Source organism: Rana temporaria, chromosome 3 (assembly GCF_905171775.1).
Source record: "Rana temporaria chromosome 3, aRanTem1.1, whole genome shotgun sequence".
NCBI classification, from domain to species: domain Eukaryota; kingdom Metazoa; phylum Chordata; class Amphibia; order Anura; family Ranidae; genus Rana; species Rana temporaria.
Window position 1 is genome coordinate 490,810,142 of NC_053491.1, and position 27,113 is coordinate 490,837,254.

At 50.4% G+C, this 27,113-nt stretch overlaps 1 protein-coding gene across 2 annotated transcripts in view; it reads left to right on the forward strand.

Annotated features, from left to right (window-relative positions):
- Positions 1 to 2,082: 2,082 nt before the first annotated feature.
- Positions 2,083 to 27,113, forward strand: part of LOC120933769 (phospholipid scramblase 2-like) — a 36,219-nt gene continuing 11,188 nt past the window's right edge. Inside the window, exons 1-4 of one of the 2 annotated variants that reach the window (XM_040347163.1) lie at positions 2,083 to 2,190; positions 20,113 to 20,270; positions 24,342 to 24,369; positions 26,916 to 27,097. In XM_040347163.1, coding sequence (XP_040203097.1) covers positions 20,124 to 20,270; positions 24,342 to 24,369; positions 26,916 to 27,097 — 357 coding nt within the window. In that variant the 5' untranslated portion in view covers positions 2,083 to 2,190; positions 20,113 to 20,123. Of the gene's footprint in view, positions 2,191 to 2,270; positions 2,543 to 20,112; positions 20,271 to 24,341; positions 24,370 to 26,915; positions 27,098 to 27,113 lie in introns of those variants that run through there. The other variant, XM_040347162.1, reaches the window with a different exon arrangement.

Sequence of the window (27,113 nt, forward strand, 5' to 3'; positions counted from 1 at the left end):
GTTTGGAGATCTCTGGTCTAGACCCATTAGAGCAGAGTCCGTATTTCAGAAGGTTAGTCCTCTTGTGTATAATAAGGACTTCCCCTAAATCTACGTATGGGAGTCATATTTCATACAGAGGAATGTAAACCTGTCCATCTGACCACACGGGGGCGCTCTGAGCTTAGATTTGATGGCCACACCAACTGCTAGCACTAAAATTATAATAATAATAATATATATCTATTACAAGCTTTGGTGCCGCACTATTTGTAAGTCCAAAAAATGTATAGAAGCTAAAGAGGGCTCTGCCCACAAGAGCTTACAATTTAAAGCCCCACTCATGTAGAATAAAGGTTCCCCCCCCAGTCATCTTTTAAAGGGGTCTGCGCCACCTGCAGTGGAAAAACTAAACTACACCTACCTACAGGATGACAGATATTTCTGAAAGTGACTGGAAATGCATTAATGAGAGTGAGGTTCATATCTGTGATAGTCTACCACACTGTTCCCTCTCTTCTCTCCCCTCTCTCTCCCCCCTTCCTCCCTCCACTACCTCTCCTCTCTCCTCCCTCTCTCCTCCCTCACCCCCTCTCACCTCCCTCTCTCTCCTCTCTCCCCCTTTCTCTCCTCTCTCCCCCTCTCCGCTCCCCCCTCTCTCCCTATCTCCCTCTCACCCTCTCTCTCCTATCTTCATCTCTCCCCTTCTCTCTCCTATCTCCCTCTCTCCTCCCTCTCTTATCTCCCTCTCTCTCCTTCTCTCTCCTATCTCCCTCTCTCCTCCCTCTCCTATCTCCCTCTCTCCCCTTCACTCTCCTATCTCCCTCTCTCTCCTCCCTCTCTCTCCCCTATCTCCCTCTCTCCCTGACTCTCTTCTCCCTCTCCTATCTCCCTCTCTCCCCCTCTCTCCTTCTCTCTCCTATCTCCCTCTCTCTCCTATCTCCATCTCTCTCTCTCTCCTCACTCTCTCTCATATCTCCCTCTCCCCTCTCTCTCTCCTCCCTCTCTCTCCTATCCCCCTCTCTTTCACTCTCTCTCATATCTCCCTCTCCTCCCATCTCCCTCTCTCTCCTCCCTCTCCCCCTCTCTCCTCCTCCTCTCTCTCCTCCCTCTCTCCCCCTCTCTCCTCCTCCTCTCTCTCCTCCCTCTCTCCCTCTCTCTCCTCCCTCTCTCCCTCTCTCTCCCCCTCTCTCCCACCTCTCTTTCTCCTTTCTCTCTTCCCCCTCTCTCTCTGTCTTCCCTCTTTCCCCTCTCTCCCCCTCTCCTCTCTAATCTCCCCCTCTCTCTCTCTCTCTCTCTTCACACTTTCTCTCCCCCTCTCTTTCTCCTCTCTCCCTCTCTTTCTCCTCTCTCCCTCTATAATTCCCCTCTCTCTTCCCCCTCTCTTTCCCACCCTCTAATTTCTTTCTTTCCCCCTCTCTTTCTCCTCTCTCCCCCTCACTCTCCTTTCTGCCCTCTCTTCTCTATTCTCCATCCTCTCTCTCTCCCTTCCCCCTCTCTCCTCTTCCTCGCTCTCTCTCATCTCTCTCTCCCTCTCCCCCCTCTCTCCCTCACTTCTCCACTCCCCCTCTCTCTTCCCCTCTCCCTCGCCCTTCTCTCTCTCATCTCCCTTTCCTCTTTCCTCTTTCTCCCCCATTCTCTCTCATCTCCCTCTCCTCTCTCTCCCCATATCTCTCCTCCCTCTTCTCTCTCTCCCTCCCCTCTCTCTCACTCTCTCTCCACTTCCCCCTATCTCTCCCCCTCTCTCTTATCTCCCTCTCCTCTTTCAACCCTCTCTCTCCCCCCACACTCTCTCCTTTCTCCCACTTCCCCCTCTCTCTCACCTCTTTCTCCCTCTCTCTCTCCCCCTCTCTCTCACCTCTTTCCACCCTCTCTCTCTGTCTTCTTTCTCTCTCTCCCCCCACACTCTATCCTTTCTCCCACTTCCCCCTCTCTCTCACCTCTTTCTCCCTCTCTCTCTCCCCCTCTCTCTCACTTCTTTCCACCCTCTCTCTCTGTCTTCTTTCTCTCTCTCCCCCCACACTCTATCCTTTCTCACACTTCCCCCTCTCTCTCACCTATTTCTCCCTCTCTCTCTCCCCCTCTCTCTCATCTCTTTCCACCCTCTCTCTCTCTGTCTTATTTCCCTCTCTCTCTCCTCCCTCCTCCAGTCCCGTCTCCACCCTGCTCAGAACACTCTGTATTTCTGGTATCGGTCACCCAGGGACGGAGGTAGGTGGATTTCTCGGAGGGGGGATACGGGGTCCCGGTTGTCACTGCTCCCCTCCCCCATCCTGTATACAGTTTGATATGGTTCTGTTTCTGTCTCAGGAAGATTTTAGAAGAGAGCCAAGGGGGTTTTACCAACGTTTTCTCCGTCATTTCATCACATTTACTGGATTAGAAGGCAGAGGGAGAATTTCTTGGGTTTGTAGACAAAAAGGTAAAAAGCGACAGTTGGGGGAATAACAACCATCATGATCAGGGAGGGGTGTTTGCTGCCAAAGTCTCCAGAAGCCGTGCTGATTGAACTTCCTGCCCACCCACATGCAGGAGGAATGGACACAGTGGAGGAATCAGTACAGTGAGTGATAACATGAAACCTTGGGACCTGCACACAAAGGCTGGAGGGGGGCCGGATAATACCGCCCACCTTGGGGTAAAACCACACACACTGGGATAATACCGCCCACCTTGGGGTAAACCATACACACTGGGATAATACCGCCCACCTTGGGGTAAACCATACACACTGGGATAATAGCGCCCACCTTGGGGTAAAACCACACACACACTGGGGTAATACCGCCCACCTTGGGGTAAAACCACACACACTGGGATAATAGTGCCCACCTTGAGGTAAAACCACACACACTGGGATAATAGCGCCCACCTTGGGGTAAAACCATACACACTGGGATAATACCGCCCACCTTGGGGTAAACCATACACACTGGGATAATAGCGCCCACCTTGGGGAAAAACCACACACACTGGGATAATAGCGCCCACCTTGGGGTAAAACCATACACACTGGGATAATACAGCCCACCTTGGGGTAAAACCACACACACTGGGATAATACCGTCCACCTTGGGGTAAAACCATACACACTGGGATAATAGCGCCCACCTTGGGGAAAAACCACACACACTGGGATAATACCACCCACCTTGGGGTAAAACCACACACACTGGGATGATACCGCCCACCTTGGGGTAAAACCACACACACTGGGATAATACCTCCCACCTTGGGGTAAAACCACACACACACTGGGATAATACCGCCCACCTTGGGGTAAAACCACACACACTGGGGGAATACCGCCCACCTTGGGGTAAAACCACCCACACTGGGATAATACCACCCACCTTGGGCTAAAACCACACACACTGGGATAATACCGCCCACCTTGGGGTAAAACCACACACACTGGGATAATACCGCCCACCTTGGGGTAAAACCATACACACTGGGATAATACTGCCCACCTTGGGGTAAAACCACCCACACTGGGATAATACCGCCCACCTTGGGGTAAAACCACACACACTGGGATGATACCGCCCACCTTGGGGTAAAACCACACACACTGGGATAATACCTCCCACCTTGGGGTAAAACCACACACACTGGGATAATACCTCCCACCTTGGGGTAAAACCACACACACACTGGGATAATACCGCCCACCTTGGGGTAAAACCACACACACTGGGGGAATACCGCCCACCTTGGGGTAAAACCACACACACTGGGATAATAGTGCCCACCTTGAGGTAAAACCACACACACTGGGATAATAGCGCCCACCTTGGGGTAAAACCATACACACTGGGATGATACCGCCCACCTTGGGGTAAAACCACACACACTGGGATAATACCTCCCACCTTGGGGTAAAACCACACACACACTGGGATAATACCGCCCACCTTGGGGTAAAACCACACACACTGGGGGAATACCGCCCACCTTGGGGTAAAACCACCCACACTGGGATAATACCACCCACCTTGGGCTAAAACCACACACACTGGGATAATACCGCCCACCTTGGGGTAAAACCACACACACTGGGATAATACCGCCCACCTTGGGGTAAAACCATACACACTGGGATAATACTGCCCACCTTGGGGTAAAACCACCCACACTGGGATAATACCGCCCACCTTGGGGTAAAACCACACACACTGGGATGATACCGCCCACCTTGGGGTAAAACCACACACACTGGGATAATACCTCCCACCTTGGGGTAAAACCACACACACTGGGATAATACCTCCCACCTTGGGGTAAAACCACACACACACTGGGATAATACCGCCCACCTTGGGGTAAAACCACACACACTGGGGGAATACCGCCCACCTTGGGGTAAAACCACCCACACTGGGATAATACCACCCACCTTGGGCTAAAACCACACACACTGGGATAATACCGCCCACCTTGGGGTAAAACCACACACACTGGGATAATACCACCCACCTTGGGGTAAAACCACACACACTGGGATGATACCGCCCACCTTGGGGTAAAACCACACACACTGGGATAATACCTCCCACCTTGGGGTAAAACCACACACACTGGGGGAATACCGCCCACCTTGGGGTAAAACCACCCACACTGGGATAATACCACCCACCTTGGGCTAAAACCACACACACTGGGATAATACCGCCCACCTTGGGGTAAAACCACCCACACTGGGATAATACCACCCACCTTGGGCTAAAACCACACACACTGGGATAATACAGCCCACCTTGGGGTAAAACCACACACACTGGGATAATACCGCCCACCTTGGGGTAAAACCATACACACTGGGATAATACCGCCCACCTTGGGGTAAAACCATACACACTGGGATAATACCTCCCACCTTGGGGTAAAACCACACACACTGGGGGAATACCGCCCACCTTGGGGTAAAACCACCCACACTGGGATAATACCACCCACCTTGGGCTAAAACCACACACACTGGGATAATACCGCCCACCTTGGGGTAAAACCACACACACTGGGATAATACCGCCCACCTTGGGGTAAAACCATACACACTGGGATAATACTGCCCACCTTGGGGTAAAACCACCCACACTGGGATAATACCGCCCACCTTGGGGTAAAACCACCCACACTGGGATAATACCGCCCACCTTGGGGTAAAACCACACACACTGGGATAATACCGCCCACCTTGGGGTAAAACCACACACACTGGGATAATACCGCCCACCTTGGGGTAAAATCATACACACTGGGATAATACCTCCCACCTTGGGGTAAAACCACACACACTGGGATAATACCGCCCACCTTGGGGTAAAACCACCCACACTGGGATAATACCGCCCACCTTGGGGTAAAACCACACACACTGGGATAATACCGCCCACCTTGGGGTAAAACCACACACACTGGGATAATACCGCCCACCTTGGGGTAAAATCATACACACTGGGATAATACCGCCCACCTTGGGGTGTTCCAACTTTTACTGTTAAAGACTGAGCTGGTATAGGACACTGATCAACAATGGGAGGGGCCTTGTATATCCAGTGTGGAGGAGGGGCATTGTATGGTAAAAGGGGCACTGTATCTTTTGGGGTTGGGGGGGCTATATATTTAATGAGGGGCAGTGTTAGGGTTGCCACCTCATCCCTTTAAAACCAAACACATATTAATTACACAGGTTCTGTGGCTGATTAAGGTGGTAATTAACCTCACTCTATGCCTCACCTGCATAACATTAGCCCCAGAACATGTGTAATTCATATGTGTTTGGTTTTTAACCACTTCCCGCCCGGTCAATAGTATATTGACGTCCGGGAAGTGGTTCTGAAATCCTGACTGGACGTCTATTGACGTCCTGCAGGATTACATGCCGGCGCAAGCCCGTGGGGGTGCACGGTGATCGGTGATGAGGGGTGTCAGTCTGACACCCTGCATCTCCGATCTCGGCTCTTTACCACGTGATCAGCCGTGTCCAATCACGGCTGATCACGATGTAAACAGCAAGAGCCGTTGATCGTCTCTTCCTCACTCGTGTCTGACAGACGCGAGTAGAGGAGAGCTGATCGGCGGCTCTCCTGACAGGGGAGGGTTGGCGCTGATTGTTTATCAGTGCAACCCCCCCCCCTCGGATGCCCACACTGGACCACCAGGGAGGGCCCCCAGTACCCAATATAGCAATAAATAATGTGCAAAAAAAATTTGGAAACAGGTTATTCTCTCTTTCACTGATGTGTGCTGATGATGCTGCACTGATGGGCACTGATAGGTGACACTGATGAGCACTGATGAGGCTGTGCTAATGGGCACTGATGGGCACCGACAGGCAGCACTGATGGGCACTGATAGACGGCACTCATAAACGCCCTTTGATGCCCTCCCAGAACTGGCCGACCGCATGGTAGCTGTCATTTTGCTATAGCGTTGCCGGCAAGTGGTTAAAAAGGGTAAACGGGGGAAACCATTAATTCTGGGCAGCAGTGGCGGCTGGTGCTCAAAATTTTTTAAGGGGGCGCAAACAAATGAAAAAAAAAAAAAGACAATTGCAGTCTCACTGTGCCCATCAAAGGCAGCCACTGTGCTCATCAAATGCATCCACTGTGCCATGCCATCAATTGTCGCCACTGTACCATCAATTGTCACCACTGTGCCATGCCAAACACAGCCACTGTGCCATCAAACGCAGCCACTGTGCAATGCCATCAATTGTTACCACTGTGCCTACATCAATTGTCGCCACTGTGCCCACATCAATTGTCCCCACTGTGCCCACATCAATTGTCCCCCACTGTGCCCACATCAATTGTCCCCACTGTGCCAACATCAATTGTCCCCACTCTGCCCACATCAATTGTCGCCACTGTGCCCACATCAATTGTCGCCACTGTGCCCACATCAATTGTCCCCCACTGTGCCCACATCAATTGTCCCCCACTCTGCCCACATCAATTGTCGCCACTGTGCCCACATCAATTGTCGCCACTGTGCCCACATCAATTGTCCCCCACTGTGCCCACATCAATTGTCGCCACTGTGCCCACATCAATTGTCCCCCACTGTGCCCACATCAATTGTCCCCACTGTGCCCTGTAAAATGCTGCCAGTCAGATTGCCCGCCCGGCACTTACCTTTCTGGGGTTCACCAACCTCCTTCCACGGTCCCTCGATGTCTTCTGCCGCCCTCGATGATGCTTCAGCCAATCAGGTTACTGATAACCAGAATCAGTGAACCTGATTGGCTGAGACGGCCGTCAGTCTTATCCAAGGGACGTAGCCAGTGGCGGAACTACCGCCATAGCGACCCACGCGGGCGCTATGGGGCCCGCAGCCGAGTGGGGCCCGGTGAGGATGAAGAGCCCCGCCATGCCTTTCCGCCCGCTCCACTCCCCCTGCGTTTAATGTGTGAGTGACATGAATAATCGTAAGCCTTGCCGCCGCGCAGTCCTGTGGAGGAAGAGGAGGCGGTGCTGGGAGGTTGTCACAACCTCGATCATCCAATTGTTTGGTCAGTAGGTGGTGAGCTCCCCCTTCCCTGGCTCCTCCCCTTCCCCCGCGCTCTGCGAATCTCCTACCAAGTACCATGTGCAGAGCGCGGGTAATGCTGAGCAGCTCCTTGACTCCAGGATGGACGCCCGTAGTGTGGAAGACCTGCCAGAGCGAAAGCGATTATCGGCGAGCCAGTCTCGAGGTACTGTGCATCATCGGTCCGCTGCCCGACACTGACAGCATCCGATTCCCGTGACGTCACTCCCTGAACAAGGGCGCCCAAACATCCCTGCTACCAGCTGCCTGTGATGACCTCACACACAGCCCTAATGCTGTGATGCCACCTACTGTCTCCTGTCATCATCATGCTTCTCGTCATCCTCCTGTTCCTGGCATCCCAGTGGGATGCCAGGAACAGGGGGATGACGAGGAGCACGATGATCCCACCACCCTACTTCTGAGGCCTGTCATACATTTTATCACCCCCTGTCATCTCCATCCTCCCCGTCACCTCCCTACCACCCACCCCTGTCATCTCCATCCTCCCCATCACCTCCTTACCACCCCTGTCATCTCCATCCTCCCCGTCACCTCCCTACCACCCACCCCTGTCATCTCCATCCTCCCCATCACCTCCTTACCACCCCTGTCATCTCCATCCTCCCCGTCACCTCCCTACCACCCACCCCTGTCATCTCCATCCTCCCCATCACCTCCTTACCACCCCTGTCATCTCCATCCTCCCCGTCAGCTTCCTGCACCCACCCCTGTCATCTCCATCCTCCCCGTCATCTTCCTACCACCCACCCCTGTCATCTCCATCCTCCCCATCACCTCCTTACCACCCCTGTCATCTCCATCCTCCCCGTCACCTCCCTACCACCCACCCCTGTCATCTCCATCCTCCCCATCACCTCCCTACCACCCCTGTCATCTCCATCCTCCCCGTCACCTCCCTACCACCCACCCCTGTCATCTCCATCCTCCCCATCACCTCCTTACCACCCCTGTCATCTCCATCCTCCCCGTCACCTCCCTACCACCCACCCCTGTCATCTCCATCCTCCCCATCACCTCCTTACCACCCCTGTCATCTCCATCCTCCCCGTCAGCTTCCTGCACCCACCCCTGTCATCTCCATCCTCCCCGTCATCTTCCTACCACCCACCCCTGTCATCTCCATCCTCCCTGTCATCTTCCTGCACCCACCCCTGTCATCTCCATCCTCCCTGTCACCTCCCTACCACCCACCCCTGTCATCTCCATCCTCCCTGTCAGCTTCCTGCACCCACCCCTGTCATCTCCATCCTCCCTGTCACCTCCCTACCACCCACCCCTGTCATCTCCATCCTCCCTGTCACCTCCCTACCACCCACCCCTGTCATCTCCATCCTCCCTGTCAGCTTCACTCCACCCACCCCTGTCATCTCCATCCTCCCTGTCACCTCCCTACCACCCACCCCTGTCATCTCCATCCTCCCTGTCAGCTTCCTGCCACCCACCCCTGTCATCTCCATCCTCCCTGTCATCTTCCTGCACCCACCCCTGTCATCTCCATCCTCCCTGTCAGCATCCTACCACCCACCCCTGTCATCTCCATCCTCCCTGTCAGCTTCCTGCACCCACCCCTGTCATCTCCATCCTCCCTGTCATCTTCCTGCACCCACCCCTGTCATCTCCATCCTCCCTGTCATCTTCCTGCACCCACCCCTGTCATCTTCCTGCACCCACCCCTGTCATCTCCATCCTCCCTGTCAGCTTCCTGCACCCACCCCTGTCATCTCCATCCTCCCTGTCAGCTTCCTACCACCCACCCCTGTCATCTCCATCCTCCCTGTCAGCTTCCTGCACCCACCCCTGTCATCTCCATCCTCCCTGTCACCTCCCTACCACCCACCCCTGTCATCTCCATCCTTCCTGTCAGCTTCCTGCACCCACTCCTGTCATCTCCATCCTCCCTGTCACCTCCCTACCACCCACCCCTGTCATCTCCATCCTCCCTGTCAGCTTCCTACCACCCACCCCTGTCATCTCCATCCTCCCTGTCAGCTTCCTGCCACCCACCCCTGTCATCTCCATCCTCCCTGTCAGCTTCCTGCACCCACCCCTGTCATCTCCATCCTCCCTGTCACCTCCCTACCACCCACCCCTGTCATCTCCATCCTTCCTGTCAGCTTCCTGCACCCACCCCTGTCATCTCCATCCTCCCTGTCACCTCCCTACCACCCACCCCTGTCATCTCCATCCTTCCTGTCAGCTTCCTGCACCCACCCCTGTCATCTCCATCCTCCCTGTCACCTCCCTACCACCCACCCCTGTCATCTCCATCCTCCCTGTCAGCTTCCTACCACCCACCCCTGTCATCTCCACCCTCCCTGTCAGCTTCCTGCCACCCACCCCTGTCATCTCCACCCTCCCTGTCAGTTTCCTACCACCCACCCCTGTCATCTCCATCCTCCCTGTCAGCTTCCTGCCACCCACCCCTGTCATCTCCATCCTCCCTGTCAGCTTCCTGCACCCACCCCTGTCATCTCCACCCTCCCTGTCAGTTTCCTACCACCCACCCCTGTCATCTCCATCCTCCCTGTCAGCTTCCTGCACCCACCCCTGTCATCTCCATCCTCCATGTCTACTTCCTACCACCCACCCCTGTCATCTCCATACTCCCTGTCAGCTTCCTACCACCCACCCATGTCATCTCCATCCTCCCTGTCAGCTTCCTACCACCCACCCCTGTCATCTCCATCCTCCCTGTCTTCTTCCTGCCACCCACCTTTGTCAGCTTCCTACCACCCCCTGTAATCTTCATACCACCCCACCCCCTTAAATTTACTGGTGCACATTACATATGATGGACGCAGGGACATTTTCTTTGGGGGGGGGGGGGGCATGTAGCTGGTCTTGCCTAGGGCGCCAAATTGCCTAGCACCGGCCCTGCCTGCACTGAGGGGCAAATTTCCGCCAGCCCGCTCCACTCCCCGCTGCACTGTGAGACAAATTGTTGCCAACCAGCCCGCTCCACCTGTTTTGCCAGCACGCTCCATTCACCTGGGCGTTGCGGGCAGAACAGGGGAACAGTCAGCGGGCGGGACAGTCAGCAGGTGAGCGGGCTTGCTTGCCAATCAGCAGGCGGGGGAGCAGAGAGATGACATCATCTGCATCATTGCAGTTCCGTCCCCACTGTGCGGGCAGCAGAGAGATTACATTATCTCTCTGCTGCCTGCCTTTACTCTGGGACACAGCAAGTGGCAATCCGCAATGTGTGACAGGTGGCGTTGTGGCAAGTGACAATCTGCTACGTGTGGCAGGTGACGTGGCAAGTGACAATGTGTGACAGGTGGCGTTGTGGCAAGTGACAATCTGCATTGTGTGGCAAGTGACAATCCTCAATGTGTGACATCGTGGCAAGTAACAATCTGCAATGTGTGGCAGGTGACAACCCGCATCTGGTGACGCGGCAAGTGACATTCCGCATCTGAAGGCAGGTGACGTTGGCAAGTGACACGCTCGGGGCTCCTACTGATTCTGCAATATGGTGAGTTGAACTTTTTTATATAACAATGTAATAATAGAAATTATGCACTTCAAGCATTTTTATTATTATTATTTTTTTTTTACTAGTAATGGCAGTGATCTGTTTTTTTTGTTTTGTTTTTTGTGAGACTGCGACATTGCGGTGGACAGGTCAGAAACTTTTGACACATTTTTGGGACCATTCACATTTATACAGTGATCTGTGCTATTAAAATGCACTGATTAATGTGTAAATGTCACTGTCAGGGAAGGGGTTACATGTGTTCCCTGGGAGGTGTTTCTAACTGGGGGGGGGTGGGACTGACTGGAGGAGGATAGAGCCATGACAGGTCCTCTTTATACTCCTACATACATGTATAGAGCCATGACAGGTCCTCATTATACTTCTATATACACGTATAATGCATTGACAGGTCCTCTTTATACTCCTATACATGTATAGAGCCATGACAGGTCCTCTTTAGTTATAATGATATCAAATAAAGGATGTGGGGCATTTTGGTGGGCGTGATTTTTTTTTCGGGGGGGGGCCCATACAACATTTTGCTATGGGGCCCTGTGATTTCTAGTTACGCCCCTGGACGTAGCCCACTACGTTCCGATAATAAGACATCCGGGAGCTGAAGGGCTGTACTGGGAAAGCCGCTGGCTCTGATAGGCACTTCCGCACAGCCAACCAGCTGTCCTTATTCAGATAATCAGCGCCCAATGTCCGGTTATCTGAATAGGCGGCCACAATAACATGCAATGCATGAATGTATGTTATTTGCGCGGCGCTGCAAAACAAATTTTCATAAGCCTTAAAGGGCCCGTTTTTTTTCTTCTTTTATTTTTTAATGACTACAGGAGGGGGGGGGGTGCGTCGCCCGGGCGCCCCCTATGGACGGGCCACCACTGCGTGGGCAGAATTGTGCACTTGCATTATGTACTGTGGACCCCTACACTGGGCATTGCACCCCCTGGATCACCACACTCCCCCCTACAGGCTCCTGTACCATATACACTATATTGTACATAGCTTCTGGTCAAAGTGTCTCAACTGCTCCCCATGTGGGGGGGGGTTCCTCAGTTTTCTACAATCCAAGCAATGCCGGTGTCACTGAGGAAGGTTGTCCCCTCCAGGCCTCCATCCTGCTCGCTGTCAGCCAGAAGCACTGAGGTTGATTGTGAAAAGATAAACATTGCAGAAGGGTTGGGCAGGCAAGCTGTACAGGAATGGGGGGGGGCAAGCACAGAGGAGCAGAGGATGCAACCTACAAGTGAAGGTGCCAGCGTCTGCTGTAACCCTCGCCAGGATGGGCACGTTTTTAGATCACAGAGTTAGAAATGCAATGCGAAGCCGCAGCTAACAAAGCCTGCAGACTACTCTCATGCAGTAACAAGGTCTCTTCATAACACCGGATCTCCCTCATCTACAAGTTCTGTTTTGGACACAAATTCTCGGCAAAGTCATTACTGAATTTGAAAGAGTTCAGTGGAGGTCAACAAAATGACTAAGATGGATGGAGGAGCTCAGTTATGGAGGGTGGAGGAGCTCAGCTATGGGGGAATGGAGGAGCTCAGCTATGATAGAGGAGGTCAGCTATGTGGAATGGAGGAGCTCAGTTATAGGGGATGGAGGAGCTCAGTTATGATAGAGGAGGTCAGCTATGGGGTATGGAAGAGGTCAGTTATGGGGAATGGAGGAGCTCAGTTATGGAGGATGTAGGAGCTCAGTTATGATAGAGGAGGTCAGCTATGGGGTATGGAAGAGGTCATTTATGGGGAGTGGAGGAGCTCAGTTATGGAGGATGGAGGAGTTCAGTTATGGGGGGTGGGGGAGCTCAGCTATGTGAAATAGAGGATCTCAGTTGTGATAGAGAAGGTCAGCTATAGGGTATGGAAGAGGTCATTTATGGAGAGTGGAGGAGCTCAGCTATGGGGGATGGAGGAGCTCAGTTATGGGGGATGGAGGAGCTCAGCTATGGGGGAATGAAGGAGCTCAGCTATGGGGAATGGAGGAGCTCAGCTATGGGGGGTGAAGGAGCTCAGCTATGGGGAATGGAGGAGTTCAGTTATGATAGAGGAGGTCAGCTATAGGGTATGGAAGAGGTCAATTATGGGGGATGGAGGAGTTCAGCTATGGGGAGTGGAGGAGCTCAGCTATGGGGGATGGAGGAGCTCAGTTATAGGGGATGGAGGAGCTCAGTTATGGGGGGTGGAGGAGCTCAGCTATAGGGGATGGAGGAGTTCAGTTATGATAGAGGAGGTCAGCTATAGGGTATGGAAGAGGTCAATTATGGGGGATGGAGGAGTTCAGCTATGGGGAGTGGAGGAGCTCAGCTATGGGGGATGGAGGAGCTCAGTTATAGGGGATGGAGGAGCTCAGTTATGGGGGGTGGAGGAGCTATGGGGGATGGAGGAGCTCAGTTATAGGGGATGGAGGAGTTCAGTTATAGGGGATGGAGGAGCTCAGTTATGGGGGGTGGAGGAGCTCATCTATGGGGGATGGAGGAGCTCAGTTATAGGGGGTTGAGGAGCTCAGTTATGGGGGGTGGAGGAGCTCATCTATAGGAGATGGCGGAGCTCAGTTATGATAGAGGAGGTCAGCTATATGGTATGGAGGAGCTCAATTATGGGGGATGGAGGAGCTCAGCTATGGTGGGTGGAGGAGCTCAGGTATGGTGGGTGGAGGAGCTCAGGTATGGCAGGTGGAGGAGCTCAGTTATGGGGGATGGAGGAGCTCAGCTATGGTGGGTGGAGGAGCTCAGGTATGGGGAATGGAGGAGTTTAGTTATAGGGGATGGAGGAGCTCAGCTATGGAGGGTGGAGGAGCTCAGCTATGGGGGGATGGAGGAGCTCAGTTATGATAGAGGAGGTCAACTATAGGGTATGGAAGAGGTCAATTATGGGGGATGGAGGAGTTCAGCTATGGGGAGTGGAGTAGCTCATCTATATGGGATGGAGGAGCTCAGTTATGGGGGGTGGAGGAGCTTAGGTATGGCAGGTGGAGGAGCTCAGTTATGGGGATGGAGGAGCTCAGCTATGATTATTGTATTAGCTGATTGTACGTCACACTGTATTTGCACAGCGGTCTTTCAAAAACAATCACATTTGTATTATGAAACATCACATGGCTGCTCTGCAATACGACCTCCAACCGACAAATGTGTCACCACCACCGGGGTTCATTTCCTCCCTGGTGACACCACTGTGCAGGAATGTTTCACTGGGGGGGTCAGGGGAGCTTTTATTTTATAGAAATTCAGAGAGAAATATACCTCTAAAACCCCAGACACCACCCATAATGCACCTACCAGAGGCTTACCCCCAGACACCACCCATAATGCACCTACCAGAGGCTTACCCCCAGGCACCACCCATAATGCACCTACCAGAGGCTTACCCCAGACACCACCCATAATGCACCTACCAGAGGCTTACCCCCAGACACCACCCATAATGCACCTACCAGAGGCTTACCCCCAGACACCACCCATAATGCACCTACCAGAAGCTTACCCCCCAGACACCACCCATAATGCACCTACCAGAGGCTTACCCCAGACACCACCCATAATGCACCTACCAGAGGCTTACCCCCAGACACCACCCATAATGCACCTACCAGAGGCTTACCCCAGACACCACCCATAATGCACCTACCAGAGGCTTACCCCAGACACCACTCATCATGCACCTACCAGAGGCTTACCCCAGCCACCACCCATAACGCACCTACCAGAGGCTTACCCTGGGCACCACCCATAATGCACCTACCAGAAGCTTACCCCAGACACCACCCATAATGCACCTACCAGAGGCTTACCCTGGGCACCACCCATAATGCACCTACCAGAAGCTTACCCCAGACACCACCCATAATACACCTACCAGAGGCTTACCCCCAGACACCACCCATAATGCACCTACCAGAGGCTTACCCCAGACACCAACTATAATGCACCTACCAGAGGCTTACCCCAGGCACCACCCATAAAGCACCTACCAGAGGCTTACCCCAGACACCACCCATAATACACCTACCAGAGGCTTACCCCAGACACCACCCATAATGCACCTACCAGAGGCTTACCCCCAGACACCACCCATAATGCACCTACCAGAGGCTTACCCCAGACACCACCCATAATGCACCTAGCAGAAGCTTACCCCAGACACCACCCATAATGCACCTACCAGAGGCTTACCCCAGACACCACCCATAATGCACCTACCAGAAGCTTACCCCCAGACACCACCCATAATGCACCTACCAGAAGCTTACCCCCCAGACACCACCCATAATGCACATACCAGAAGCTTACCCCAGACACCACACATCATGCACCTACCAGAGGCTTACCCCAGACACCACCCATAATACACCTACCAGAGGCTTACCCCCAGACACCACCCATAATACAACTACCAGAGGCTTACCCCAGACACCACCCATAAAGCACCTACCAGAGGCTTACCCCAGGCACCACCCATAATACAACTACCAGAGGCTTACCCCCAAACACCACCCATAATGTACCTACCAGAGGCTCACCCCAGACACCACCCATAATGCACCTACCAGAGGCTTACCCCAGACACCACCCATAATACACCTATCAGAGGCTTACCCCCAGACACCACCCATAATACACCTACCAGAGGCTTACCCCAGACACCACCCATAATACACCTATCAGAGGCTTACCCCCAGACACCACCCATAATACACCTACCAGAGGCTTACCCCCAGACACCACCCATAATGCACCTACCAGAGGCTTACCCCCAGACACCACCCATAATACACCTACCAGAGGCTTACCCCCAGACACCACCCATAATGCACCTACCAGAGGCTTACCCCAGACACCACCCATAATGCACCTACCAGAGGCTTACCCCCAGACACCACCCATAATACACCTACCAGAGGCTTACCCCAGACACCACCCATAATGTACCTACCAGACTGAGGCTTACCCCAGACACCACCCATAATACACCTACCAGAGGCTTACCCCAGACACCACCCATAATGCACCTACCAGACTGAGGCTTACCCCAGACACCACCCATAATACACCTACCAGAGGCTTACCCCAGACACCACCCATAATACACCTACCAGAGGCTTACCCCAGACACCACCCATAATGCACCTACCAGACTGAGGCTTACCCCAGACACCACCCATAATACACCTACCAGAGGCTTACCCCAGACACCACCCATAATGCACCTACCAGAGGCTTACCCCAGACACCACCTATAATACACCTACCAGAGGCTTACCCCAGACACCACCCATAATGCACCTACCAGAAGTTTACCCCAGACACCACCCATAATGTACCTACCAGAGGCTTACATCTGAACATCGATACAAATCAGAAGCACATTCTTACTCTGTAAATAAAACATTTGTGTACAAAAGCTGCACAGAAATATCCAAAAGTATCTGAAGCGTTGTATGTGTAACCGGTTCACCCCACCCCCCATGGAGGGGAGCAAGTCTTCATAGTCTGCTATGGGCAGGTTTTATCACCAACACATTTCACACTACTTTACAAAGTAAAACATGGATCTTTTTTGGGGTGGGGGAGGTGGGGTAAGAAGGATTTATTTTGTTGATATTGTTTTGCTAAAATTACTTTATTTTTATGCAATCCAGACACAAAAGAAAACAAAAAAAACTACAAATATTATTATTTATTTAGAAAAAAAAATGTGTAGAAAAAAAGTAGAAATGTTATTTGATAAAGTTTCCTGTTTCAAAGGACGCTGAAATGATGATTCTAGTACAAAAAAAGTTATTTATAAATAAAATAAAAAGGCTTTTTTATATTAACATTTTGTTTTTTTTAATGCAACTCTAAAAAAATAAAATGGGATGGGATGTTTATAAACAGTGGGGTAGATTCAGAGAGCAATTGCGTCTGTGTAACCATAGTTACGCAGCGCAATTGCTTACTTCCCCCGGCGTATCGAATGCTCCTGATTCACAACCCTTCGCGAGCCCTGCATACGCAGTTTACGTCGTTTGCGTACGTCGGTTTTTGCGTAAGGCTGGGACAGCCAATGCTACATAAACCCGTCGTTCCCGCGGCGCGAATTTAAAATTTAACGTCGTTTGCGTAAGTGAATCGTGAATGACGCTGGACGCCATTCACATTCACTTTGAAGCAAATTACGTCCTTGCAACGTCATTTGCCGCAATGCACGTCGGGAAAGTTTCCCGACGGAGCATGCGCACTACGTTCGGCGCGGGAACGCGCCTAATTTAAATGATCCACGCCCCCTACGGGATCATTTAAATTACGCGCCCTTACGCCGGGCATTTTTGAGGAGCCCCCATGCAAATTACGTGGCTACTGCTTCGTGAATGAAGCGTAGCGCAAATAATTTGCGGGGGCTGCAGGGCAAAAACGAGACGCTGCGCCTCCGTAAGAAGTGCGCAGCGGTACCTGAATCTGGCCCAATGAGCTAGATTCAGGTAGCTTGGTGTATGTTTTGGCCGGCGTAGCGCATCTCATATGCGCTACACCAACGTAAAATAGTGATCCCAGACCAGTATTCTCAAAGATCTGGCGCCGTACGTTGCGCCAAGGTAGTGTAAATAGGCCGGCGTAAGCCCGCCTAATTCAAAATAGGCAGGTAGGGGGGCGTTCTTCATTTAAATTAGCCATGACCCCATGTAAATGAATGGCCGTTCGTACGGCGCATGTCTGCGCATGCTCAGAATCAAGTTGCATATACTCCCTAAGAAATGTCGGCCATAACGTAACCTACGCACAGCCCCATTCACGTAACACTTACGTAAACAACGTAAAATTAGACGGCTGTTCCGACGTCCATACCTTAACATTGGCTGCGCCTCATATAGCAGGGGTAACGTTACGCCGGACGTAAGCCTTACGTAAACGGCGTAGTGGGTGCAAGTACGTTTGTGAATCGGCATATCTAGCTCATTTACATATTCTATGCGTAAATCTACGGAAGCGCCCCTAGCGTCCAGCGTAAATATGCACCCGAGATACGACGGCGTACTAAGACTTACGTTGGTCGGATGAAGCACGAATTCAGGCGTATCTAGTTCCCTGAATAGCGCGCATAGGTACGATGGCGCATCTTTCAACTTACGCGGCGTATCAATAGATACGCCAACGTAAACTCTTTGTGAATCTAGCTCAATGTTACTTTGTATCTCTCTATGCCAAGTTTGTGGGGTCCACAGACGTGTATTTCCCAGTCAATGATTGTCCAGGTTCATAGACAATGCCAAGTTCATGGTGTCCACACACGTGTATTGTATAAAGTAAACGGGATAATGGCGCTGCAAAATAAACTGAATCACCAACTGGTGTTCAAGGTCCCTGTGTATAAACAGGTGTTGGGTATCTGGATTAAGGGTGGATCCAATGGGGTGAATCCCCCTTCGTGTGCCCCACTAGGGCTGTATAAATCCTTCAGATTACCCGTTTATAATGCCAATAGGTTTTTGCCACATGGATGGCGGTTGACAGGTGTGTCACTGTGGATGTACGTATCCTAGATGTGGGGTCCGGTACACTGTACGGTGTATGTGTCACCACTGAAGTGAAAGAACAAAAAAACACAACAGAAAACTTAAAAGTCAGGACCCTGTGCAGGCATCAAGGGTCGTGAGCAAGTGATAAGTGATACGTATCACAGATGTGGGGTCTGGTACACTGTACGGTGTGAGCAAGTGATAAGTGGAGCTAATATGTGAGCTCTTATAAGTGAAAAAAGGCAGTTATAATGGTAAGTGCATACTCATAAAAAGTGAAAGGAAAAAAGGGGCCCCTTAGAATGGCACAATGCTGAATAATCCCAGGCGGCTGAGTAAGTGATAGTAGAACTAATAAAAATAAGGTTGTATTAATGATGATAAAGTCTCATAACCAATGATATCCGTGGATCCTATGCAATTAGCAATGTATAAAGTGCAAAATTGTAGTTTTACCAAAAACTCCAACTAAAAATAAAATAAAAATAAATGCAGCCTTCAATATATATGGACCCAGCATATACCATAAGGCAAAAAGTAATGAGCAGTGTAAGCTAGAAAAATGACCATATCAAGTCCAATTAAATAAGATGATTCCAAAGTGCGAGATAACACAGGATAAATGGTGACTGTTAGGTGCCCATCTGCTATATTCCAGTATTGGTGACTGCTGTGCTCCCCCTCATAGGTCCCCACTCACCAGAAGTCGTCACCCCCAAGGGGCAAAAAGCGGATGGTGGTGGTACCTTGCCGGTTGTTGTTACACGGTTTCCTGTGTTGGATCCACAGCGATCTCCTATGTTCCCGGGTTGTAAGATCTCCACAGATATATATCCAGTACCAGTGGTGAGGTCACTCAGAGCAGTTGAAAAAAAGGAAGAAAAATCCACATAGTGTAGTAGGTTCAAGTTTTTGGAAAAGCCCAAAAAACTATTTTTATTGTAAAAATAAAAATATAAAAAGTGTATAATCAAACACTTTGCTAAGGTCCCTGGACAGTGGGTACCTCCCACAATTAGCAAAAAACTGTTTAAAAACAAAAATAAACAAAGGAATAAAATAAAATAAAAGACTGCCCACACAGCTGGCCGCCTGTATCTCACTTGGCTGTATATTTCAAACTGCCGCCGCCGCCATGTAATGTCCTCCTTCGGCGTGCATGTGAAGTTTGGCAGTAAACAGCTGAGAAGGTTGGCGTGCTGCCAGATGCCGTGCAGACGCACGTACGGGCTTGCTAGTAGGTCACCTGACGCGGTTCGTCATGTGACTTTGTCCAGGTTCATAGACAATGCCAAGTTCATGGTGTCCACAGACGTGTATTGGCCAGCCAATGATTGTCCAGGTTTAAAGACAATGTCAAGTTCATGGTGTCCACAGACGTGTATTGCCCAGCCAATGGTCCTCCATTGTCATAGACATTGGCCAGTCCTTGGTGCCTTCACATATGTTTTTTCCCCATTTTATAGTTGTGTATTGGTCGGTCCCTCTTTTCCCAAGCCTCATTGGCTGTGAAGAAGATAGTCTGTTTGGTTTTTTATTATTTAAGGTTTCGATGCCACTTTAATATCAATATATATTTTTTTCAGAAACAGTTACAATGCAGAAAGAAGCCTACCAGGATCCTCCTCCTAATTATGAAGCCATCACAACCACCGCCCCTCCCGAGAGCTACCCGATCTCATCACACACCGGAGAAAGTGCGCTGGTTAAAGGGGTCCCTCCAGGACTTCAAAGACTGCTACAGGTGAGACCCTTCCTTGTAATGTGTATGATCATCCATGATAATAATACAGTGGAACCTCAGTTAACGAGTAACATGGTTAACAAGCATTTTGAAAGACAAGCAACTTTTTTTTTTAATCATGACTCGGTTTGCGAGTGTTGTCTCGCAATACAAGCAGAATTCAAGCTAATGGGGTGTGCAGTACCGGGAGGTTCCACTGTATAGTGAGTGAGTTCATGAAAATAAGCTGAACCAAATCTAGACTTTAAAGGTGACAAATGCGAACCACCTTCTTGTATTTAGGAAGCATTCACATATGTTCTTAAAGAATTGAACGGTGCGCTTCCACCTCGGGCCCATTACAAACTAGCAGACCATTCCGGGCTCACACAACTCTCACCTCATTAAGAACTAATGCAAGCCTTTAGATAATAGGGGAATGAGTTTCCAAGGTGCTCCAGTAATCTCCACTCTCAGTAGATGGATAGTAGCGGCGGGTTTGGGCGCGTTCGGATCGACCCTGCCAGGAAGCCGTCCTGCACACCGCCAACCATAGGTGGTGACTAGTGAGGCATTTTCTGAGTGGCAGCTGTATAGACACACGCTGCCTATAATTGGCGGGGTGCAGTGCCAAGAGAAAATGTGATACTGCGCTACCTAACTAAGTAAACAGAGAATAAATAAGCTGCAACAAAAATTGTGATATACGCACAATGTACAATCAAAAACGGAAAAAATAAGTTGCGCTAAACCATAAGTGAGTATAAATTATTGGATGAATAATAAATTAATATAAATAGTGTCCATAAAGTCCAAAGGACCTAAAATAAAAAACGTGGTGAAAGTTCAAAACAGGTGAGTGAATTGATGAATAAGGTGTAAACGTGACTGGCAAACAAAAATCCACCACCGGTGCAATAGATGAATGAATATCTATGCGCTTACCAGAAGGGCAAGCAAACAAGGCTTGCAGCTGGAACCCCCAGCCAGGGTCTTTATCAGGAACTGCCACTGATAGTCCGGATGGTGTTCCTCCAATTATGTGGATAGATTCAAGATCCAAGGAGCATGAAAGAAATATACAGCATATGGTGATGTACCGCAGATGAATCGAATGATAAGCACACCAATGGAAAGCCGCCACTGATAGATATCACCAAATAGGGGGGACTCTTACCAGATATATAACAATAGAATGCTTGTGGCCAAACCCAGCCAGGGCCTTTAAAGATTATCTCCAAACACACCAGCCAGAGCAAACGACTCTCTCAAGCAGCCACAGCAGAGTATATCACCAAAAGAAAAAATGAGATCCACATAGTGATGTACCGCAGATAAAAGGATTTAATAAAGAAAATTGCACTTACATAAAAACAGGGGTAATTTCAGCATTTAAAATTTCGAGCCGGCCGGCTACTACGAACGCCCGTCCTTCGGGACCTAGACGCAGCACGGCAAAGCGTCTCCTCCTCCCAAGGAGGAGACGCTTTGGGAGGAGGAGACGCTTTGACGTGCTGCGTCTAGGTCCCGAAGGACGGGCGTTCTTATTAAATCCTCTTATCTGCGGTACATCACTATGTGGATCTCATTTTTTCTTTTGGTGATATACTCTGCTGTGGCTGCTTGAGAGAGTCGTTTGCTCTGGCTGGTGTGTTTGGAGATAATCTTTAAAGGCCCTGGCTGGGTTTGGCCACAAGCATTCTATTGTTATATATCTGGTAAGAGTCCCCCCTATTTGGTGATATCTATCAGTGGCGGCTTTCCATTGGTGTGCTTATCATTCGATTCATCTGCGGTACATCACCATATGCTGTATATTTCTTTCATGCTCCTTGGATCTTGAATCTATCCACATAATTGGAGGAACACCATCCGGACTATCAGTGGCAGTTTCTGATAAAGACCCTTGCTGGGGGTTCCAGCTGCAAGCCTTGTTTGCTTGCCCTTCGGGGTGCAGTGCCAGCTTCCTGGCAGGTTCGCTCTGAACACGCATGAGCCCATTCTTTACCACATCCTGTCCTGGCCAATAGCAGAATGACTGCCGAGCGGGGGATCAGTTATCCTGACTGGGCATCATATGATCCGTGGTCAGGGCTGGACTGGGACAAAAATTTGGCCCTAGATTTCATCCAGACCGGCCCATTTTGACAGGTCTCTCCCATGGCGGCCAGAAAACAATGGTACTGCTTTGGTATGGATGGCCTCTTTTCTGCAGGAGAGAGTTCAGCGGGTAAGATTGGGACCGTATTACTCTGCTGATAGTTCTCTCTCCTGTGGGGTCCCTCAGGGTTCGGCATTATCGCCCATCCTGTTTAATATCTACATGAGACCATTGTTATACATCATACGCCGCCATAACCTTCTCTTCCAAGTCTACGCAGACGACACCCAGATATACTTCCGCCTTCCCAGGACCAATGAGAGGCAAGTTGATCTTGCCTCTTGTTTGGAGGAGATTAGAACCTGGATGGGAGCCAATTACCTCAGGCTTAATGGCTCCAAAACTGAAACTATGATCTTCAGTAACCATGATTGCCCTAGTAAGATGCCCGACTGGCCAGACTCCTTTAAACCGAGTCCGGTACCAGTCTCTAAGGTCAGGGACCTGGGGGTTATCCTTGATTCTAAGTTGGCATTGCATAGCCAGGTGAATCAAGTGGTAAGTGTATGCCACTTCCACTTGAGACTCCTGAGATCTACGTTTCGCTTTATCGAGGACTCTGACAAAATCTCTATGGTCAATGCAATGGTTGGTAGTCGACTTGATTATTGCAATGCCCTGTATATGGGCGTGTCTAAGAACATCTTGCACAAGCTTCAGCTCGTGCAAAATGCGGCTGCCAGGTTACTCACGGGTGTGGGCCGGTACGATCACATCATTCCATCCCTACAAGCCTTACACTGGCTGCCCGTGGCACAACGGGCTCAGTTCAAGACGGGGTGTCTTGTGCATAAGGCCATCCATGGTTTTGGACCGGGCTATCTCAGAGAAAAATTCATCAGTCATGTGCCTACTAGATCGCTGCGGTCTGAGAATTTGGCTTTGTTGAACATCACCAAATTTGCTAAAAACAAATGCGGTGGGAGGACCCTGGAAGTTCAAGGAGCTCAGTTCTGGAACTCCTTGCCCCTTCACATAAGACTGGAAAATGATCTCCTAAAGTTTAGGAGATTGTTAAAAACATGGCTATATATCCAGGCTTTCGGGGTGACTTAAATTTTAAGTATTCTGATAGCTCAAATTTTTTTTTATATTTAGCTTTGTATGTTTTATATTTTTTATTCGCTGATTGTTATTGTTTTATTGTCACTTGTTTGGTCGATGTAGTTTTTGCCCCTTTTCTGTTCTGTTTTTATCCCGCCAGCGCATCGAGGCACGTGTGTAAGACTGCGCTGTTGTTTTAACAGCATTTTAATAAATAAATAAATAAGATTAGGCAGAAGTGAGAAACTCCCAGGCGATAGCTGTGGAGTCAGCTGTCTGTCCCCCCTGCTCCTTTTGTCCTCCTCCTGCTTCTCTGTTCCCCCACAGGTGAGCGCTGCGGGGAGGGAGAGACAAAGGAGTGGAGGGGGCGGCGGTCCGCTGTCACTGAAGCCGGCCCACTGAGCCATCGGCCCACCGGGGAAACTCCCGGTAGTCCCAATGGCCAGTCCATCCCTGTCCGTGGTGCAGTGCATCGCTGTGACACACTGCATCTCCGATCTCGGTAAAGAGTCTATGATTTAGGTTCTTTGCCACATGATCAGCTGTGACCAGAAAGTGCCGGTAATCGGCTTTCCTCAGTTTGCGCTAAACAAGGCGTAAGTAGAGGGGAGCCAATCAGCGACTTTCCTGACGGGGTTGCGCTGATTTCTAGCGCATCCTCCATCAGAGGTGCCCACCCCAGATGCCAATCTGTGCCCATCAGCTGCCAATCAGTGCAAATAAAAAAATGTCAAACAGTGCCTATCACAGATGTCAATCGGTGCCCATCACAAATGCCAATCAGTGCCCATCCGTAATGCCTGGCTGTGCCTCCTCAGCAGTGCTGCCTATCAGTGTCATCTATCAGTGGCCACAATGGAAAATTAACTCTTCTCTTGTTTTTTCAGATGAACCAGATCTCCTTGCAAGAGAAATGTAAGAATCCCACCAATTTCTCCTTTCCATTAGTGATGATAACGGACAAAGATATAATCAGATAGAATTGTTGTTGAACTCTATTAAACGTTCTCACTTTTCTTAAAACTGACTTCCTCTTGTTTGCACGAGGGCCCTTGTAGAGCTCATCTCCAGTCATGGAGGCCCAGATTCACATAGAGTGGGCGCACATTACGCCGCTCTATGTGAATCTGGGCCTCATTTGCAAATTTGAATAGAAAATCAATGGGAGCGCCACATGCGCCCATGATACGCCAGCGCAGGCAAGATACCTCGGTCGGATGAAGCCTTTTTTTTTTTAGGCGTATCTTAGTTTGTGGGTCGGCGCATAGATACGACGGCGCACATTTGTACTTACGACGGCGTATCTTGAGATACGTCGGCGCAAGTTCTTTGTGAATCCGGGCCTAAGTATGGAGATTACTTTGAAGAGAAGGAGGAAGGGTGGGGAGCTAGAAGACATAGGCACGGATTCTGAAAATAGATACGGCGGCGTATCTCCTGATACGCCGTCGTATCTCTGAGTCCGGCCGTCGTATCTATGCGCCTGATTCATAGAATCAGTTACGCATAGATAAGCATTAGATCCGACAGGCGTAAGGCTCTTACGCCGTCGGATCTTAAATGCATTTTTTTTTGGCCGCTAGGTGTCGCCGACGTCGTTTTCGCCGTCGAGTATGCAAATTAGCTAGATACGCAAATTCCCGAACGTACGCGCGGCCGACGCAGTGAAGTTACGACGTTTACGTTAGGCTTGTCCCGGCGTAAAGTTGCCCCTGGGTCTATGAGGCGCAGCCAATGTTAAGTATGGCCGTCGTTCCTGCGTCGAAATTTGAAAATTTACGTTGTTTGCGTAAGTCGTCCGTGAATGGCGCTGGACGCCATTTACGTTCACGTCGAAACCAATGACGTCCTTGCGACGTCATTTGGAGCATTGCACCCTGGGATATTCTTCGGACGGCGCATGCGCAGTACGTTCGGCGCGGGAACGCGCTTAATTGAAATGCTCCACGCCCCCTACCCGGCTAATTTGAATTAGGCGGACTTGCGCCGGGTGATTTACGCTACGCTGCCGCAACTTTACAGGCAAGTTCTTTGAGAATAAAGCACTTGCCTGTAAAACTTGCGGCGGCGTAATGTAAATCAGATACGTTACGCCCGCCCAGTTTTACGCCATTCTACAAGAATCTGGGCCATAGAGCCTGGAGATGAGTATCAATATAGAGAAATAGGACATTTCCCCAGGCCCACCAGGCCAGAAAACTGCGAGGAGACTTGCAGAGTAATGGGAACGGGGTAGTGAGATTGTATAAGAGCTCATATCTGACCAGTACAGAGACCTACCAGGAGACTTGCAAAGTAATGGGGTTGGGATAGTGAGGTTGCATAGGATCTCCTATCCCACCAGGACTATAAGCTAAAAGGGGATTGGAAGAGTAATGCGGTTGGGATAATAAGGTTATATAAGATATCATACCCCACTAGGACAGAGAACTACCGATAGGCTTGCAGAGTAATGAGGTTGGGATAGTAAGGTCGTAAAGATCTCATGTCTCATCAGGACAGGTACCTACAAGGAAAGAGGTTGGGGTAGTGAAGTTGTATAGAGTCCGATACCTCGCTATGAGGGACACCTAATACAAACATGTACAGTAATGGGGTTGAGATAGTGAGGTTGTATGAGATATATCCCACCAGGACTGAGACCCAGAGCTGTCTTGATAGCATCATGGGCCCCTGGGCAAAGTAATGCACTGGGGCCCCTACCAACCTGCCCTAATTTACACACCCACTCTCAAGAATTAAAGTATAAATAGTTGATAGACATGTGTAATTTGTTTTTTTCCGAATTCCGAAATATTTAAATTAACGAGAACGCATTTAACGATTTTTCCCCCCGAATATTGGAAAAATCGTAAATTCCAAAAACCCGAAAATTGGAAAATCTGAAATAATAACTAACTAAAGGAAAAAAGTAATTTAAAACTGCTCGCGGCTATAATGAATTGTTGGGTCCCGGCAATACAGATAAAAGTCATTGAAAAAAACGGCATGGGTTCCCCCCCCAGTCCATTACCTGGCCATTTGGGTCTGGTATGAATATTAAGGGGAACCCTGCACCAAATAAAAAAAAAATGGCGTAGGGGCCCCCCTCAAAATCCATACCAGACCCTTATCCAAGCACGCAACCTGGCAGGCCGCAGGAAAAGAGGGGGGACATGAGTGCGCCCCCCCCTTCTGAACCGTACCAGGCTACATGCCCTCAACATGGGGAAGATGCTTTGAAGTCAGATGGGGGCGGCGTCACCCGTGATGTACACGGGTGACCCCGCCCCCCTCTGACGCCACGGGAAAATTGCAGAAAACATCTGTGGCATCAGAGAGGGTGGGGTCACCTGTGACATACTCGGGCCGAACCGAACGAAAAACAGGACTTTATATCACTTTTTAAAAAAGTATGTCTACTAAGGTTGCATAATTTCCTTTGCAATCACTTCCAATGTCCTTTTCTTTTTTTCCCACAGTCACGGTGTCACAAGACTGGGGGCGGAGCTTTGATGTTCTGGATCAGATGGGTCAGCGGATGTATCAGGTCACCCAGTATGTGCAGTGCTGTGGGCCCCTCTACGATCTGAAGGTTCGAGACAACGCGGGTCAGGAGGTCATGGCGTTGCTGGAGAGCCGTGCGTGCCGCTGTTCTCATCTGGTCAGTGGCCTTTAAA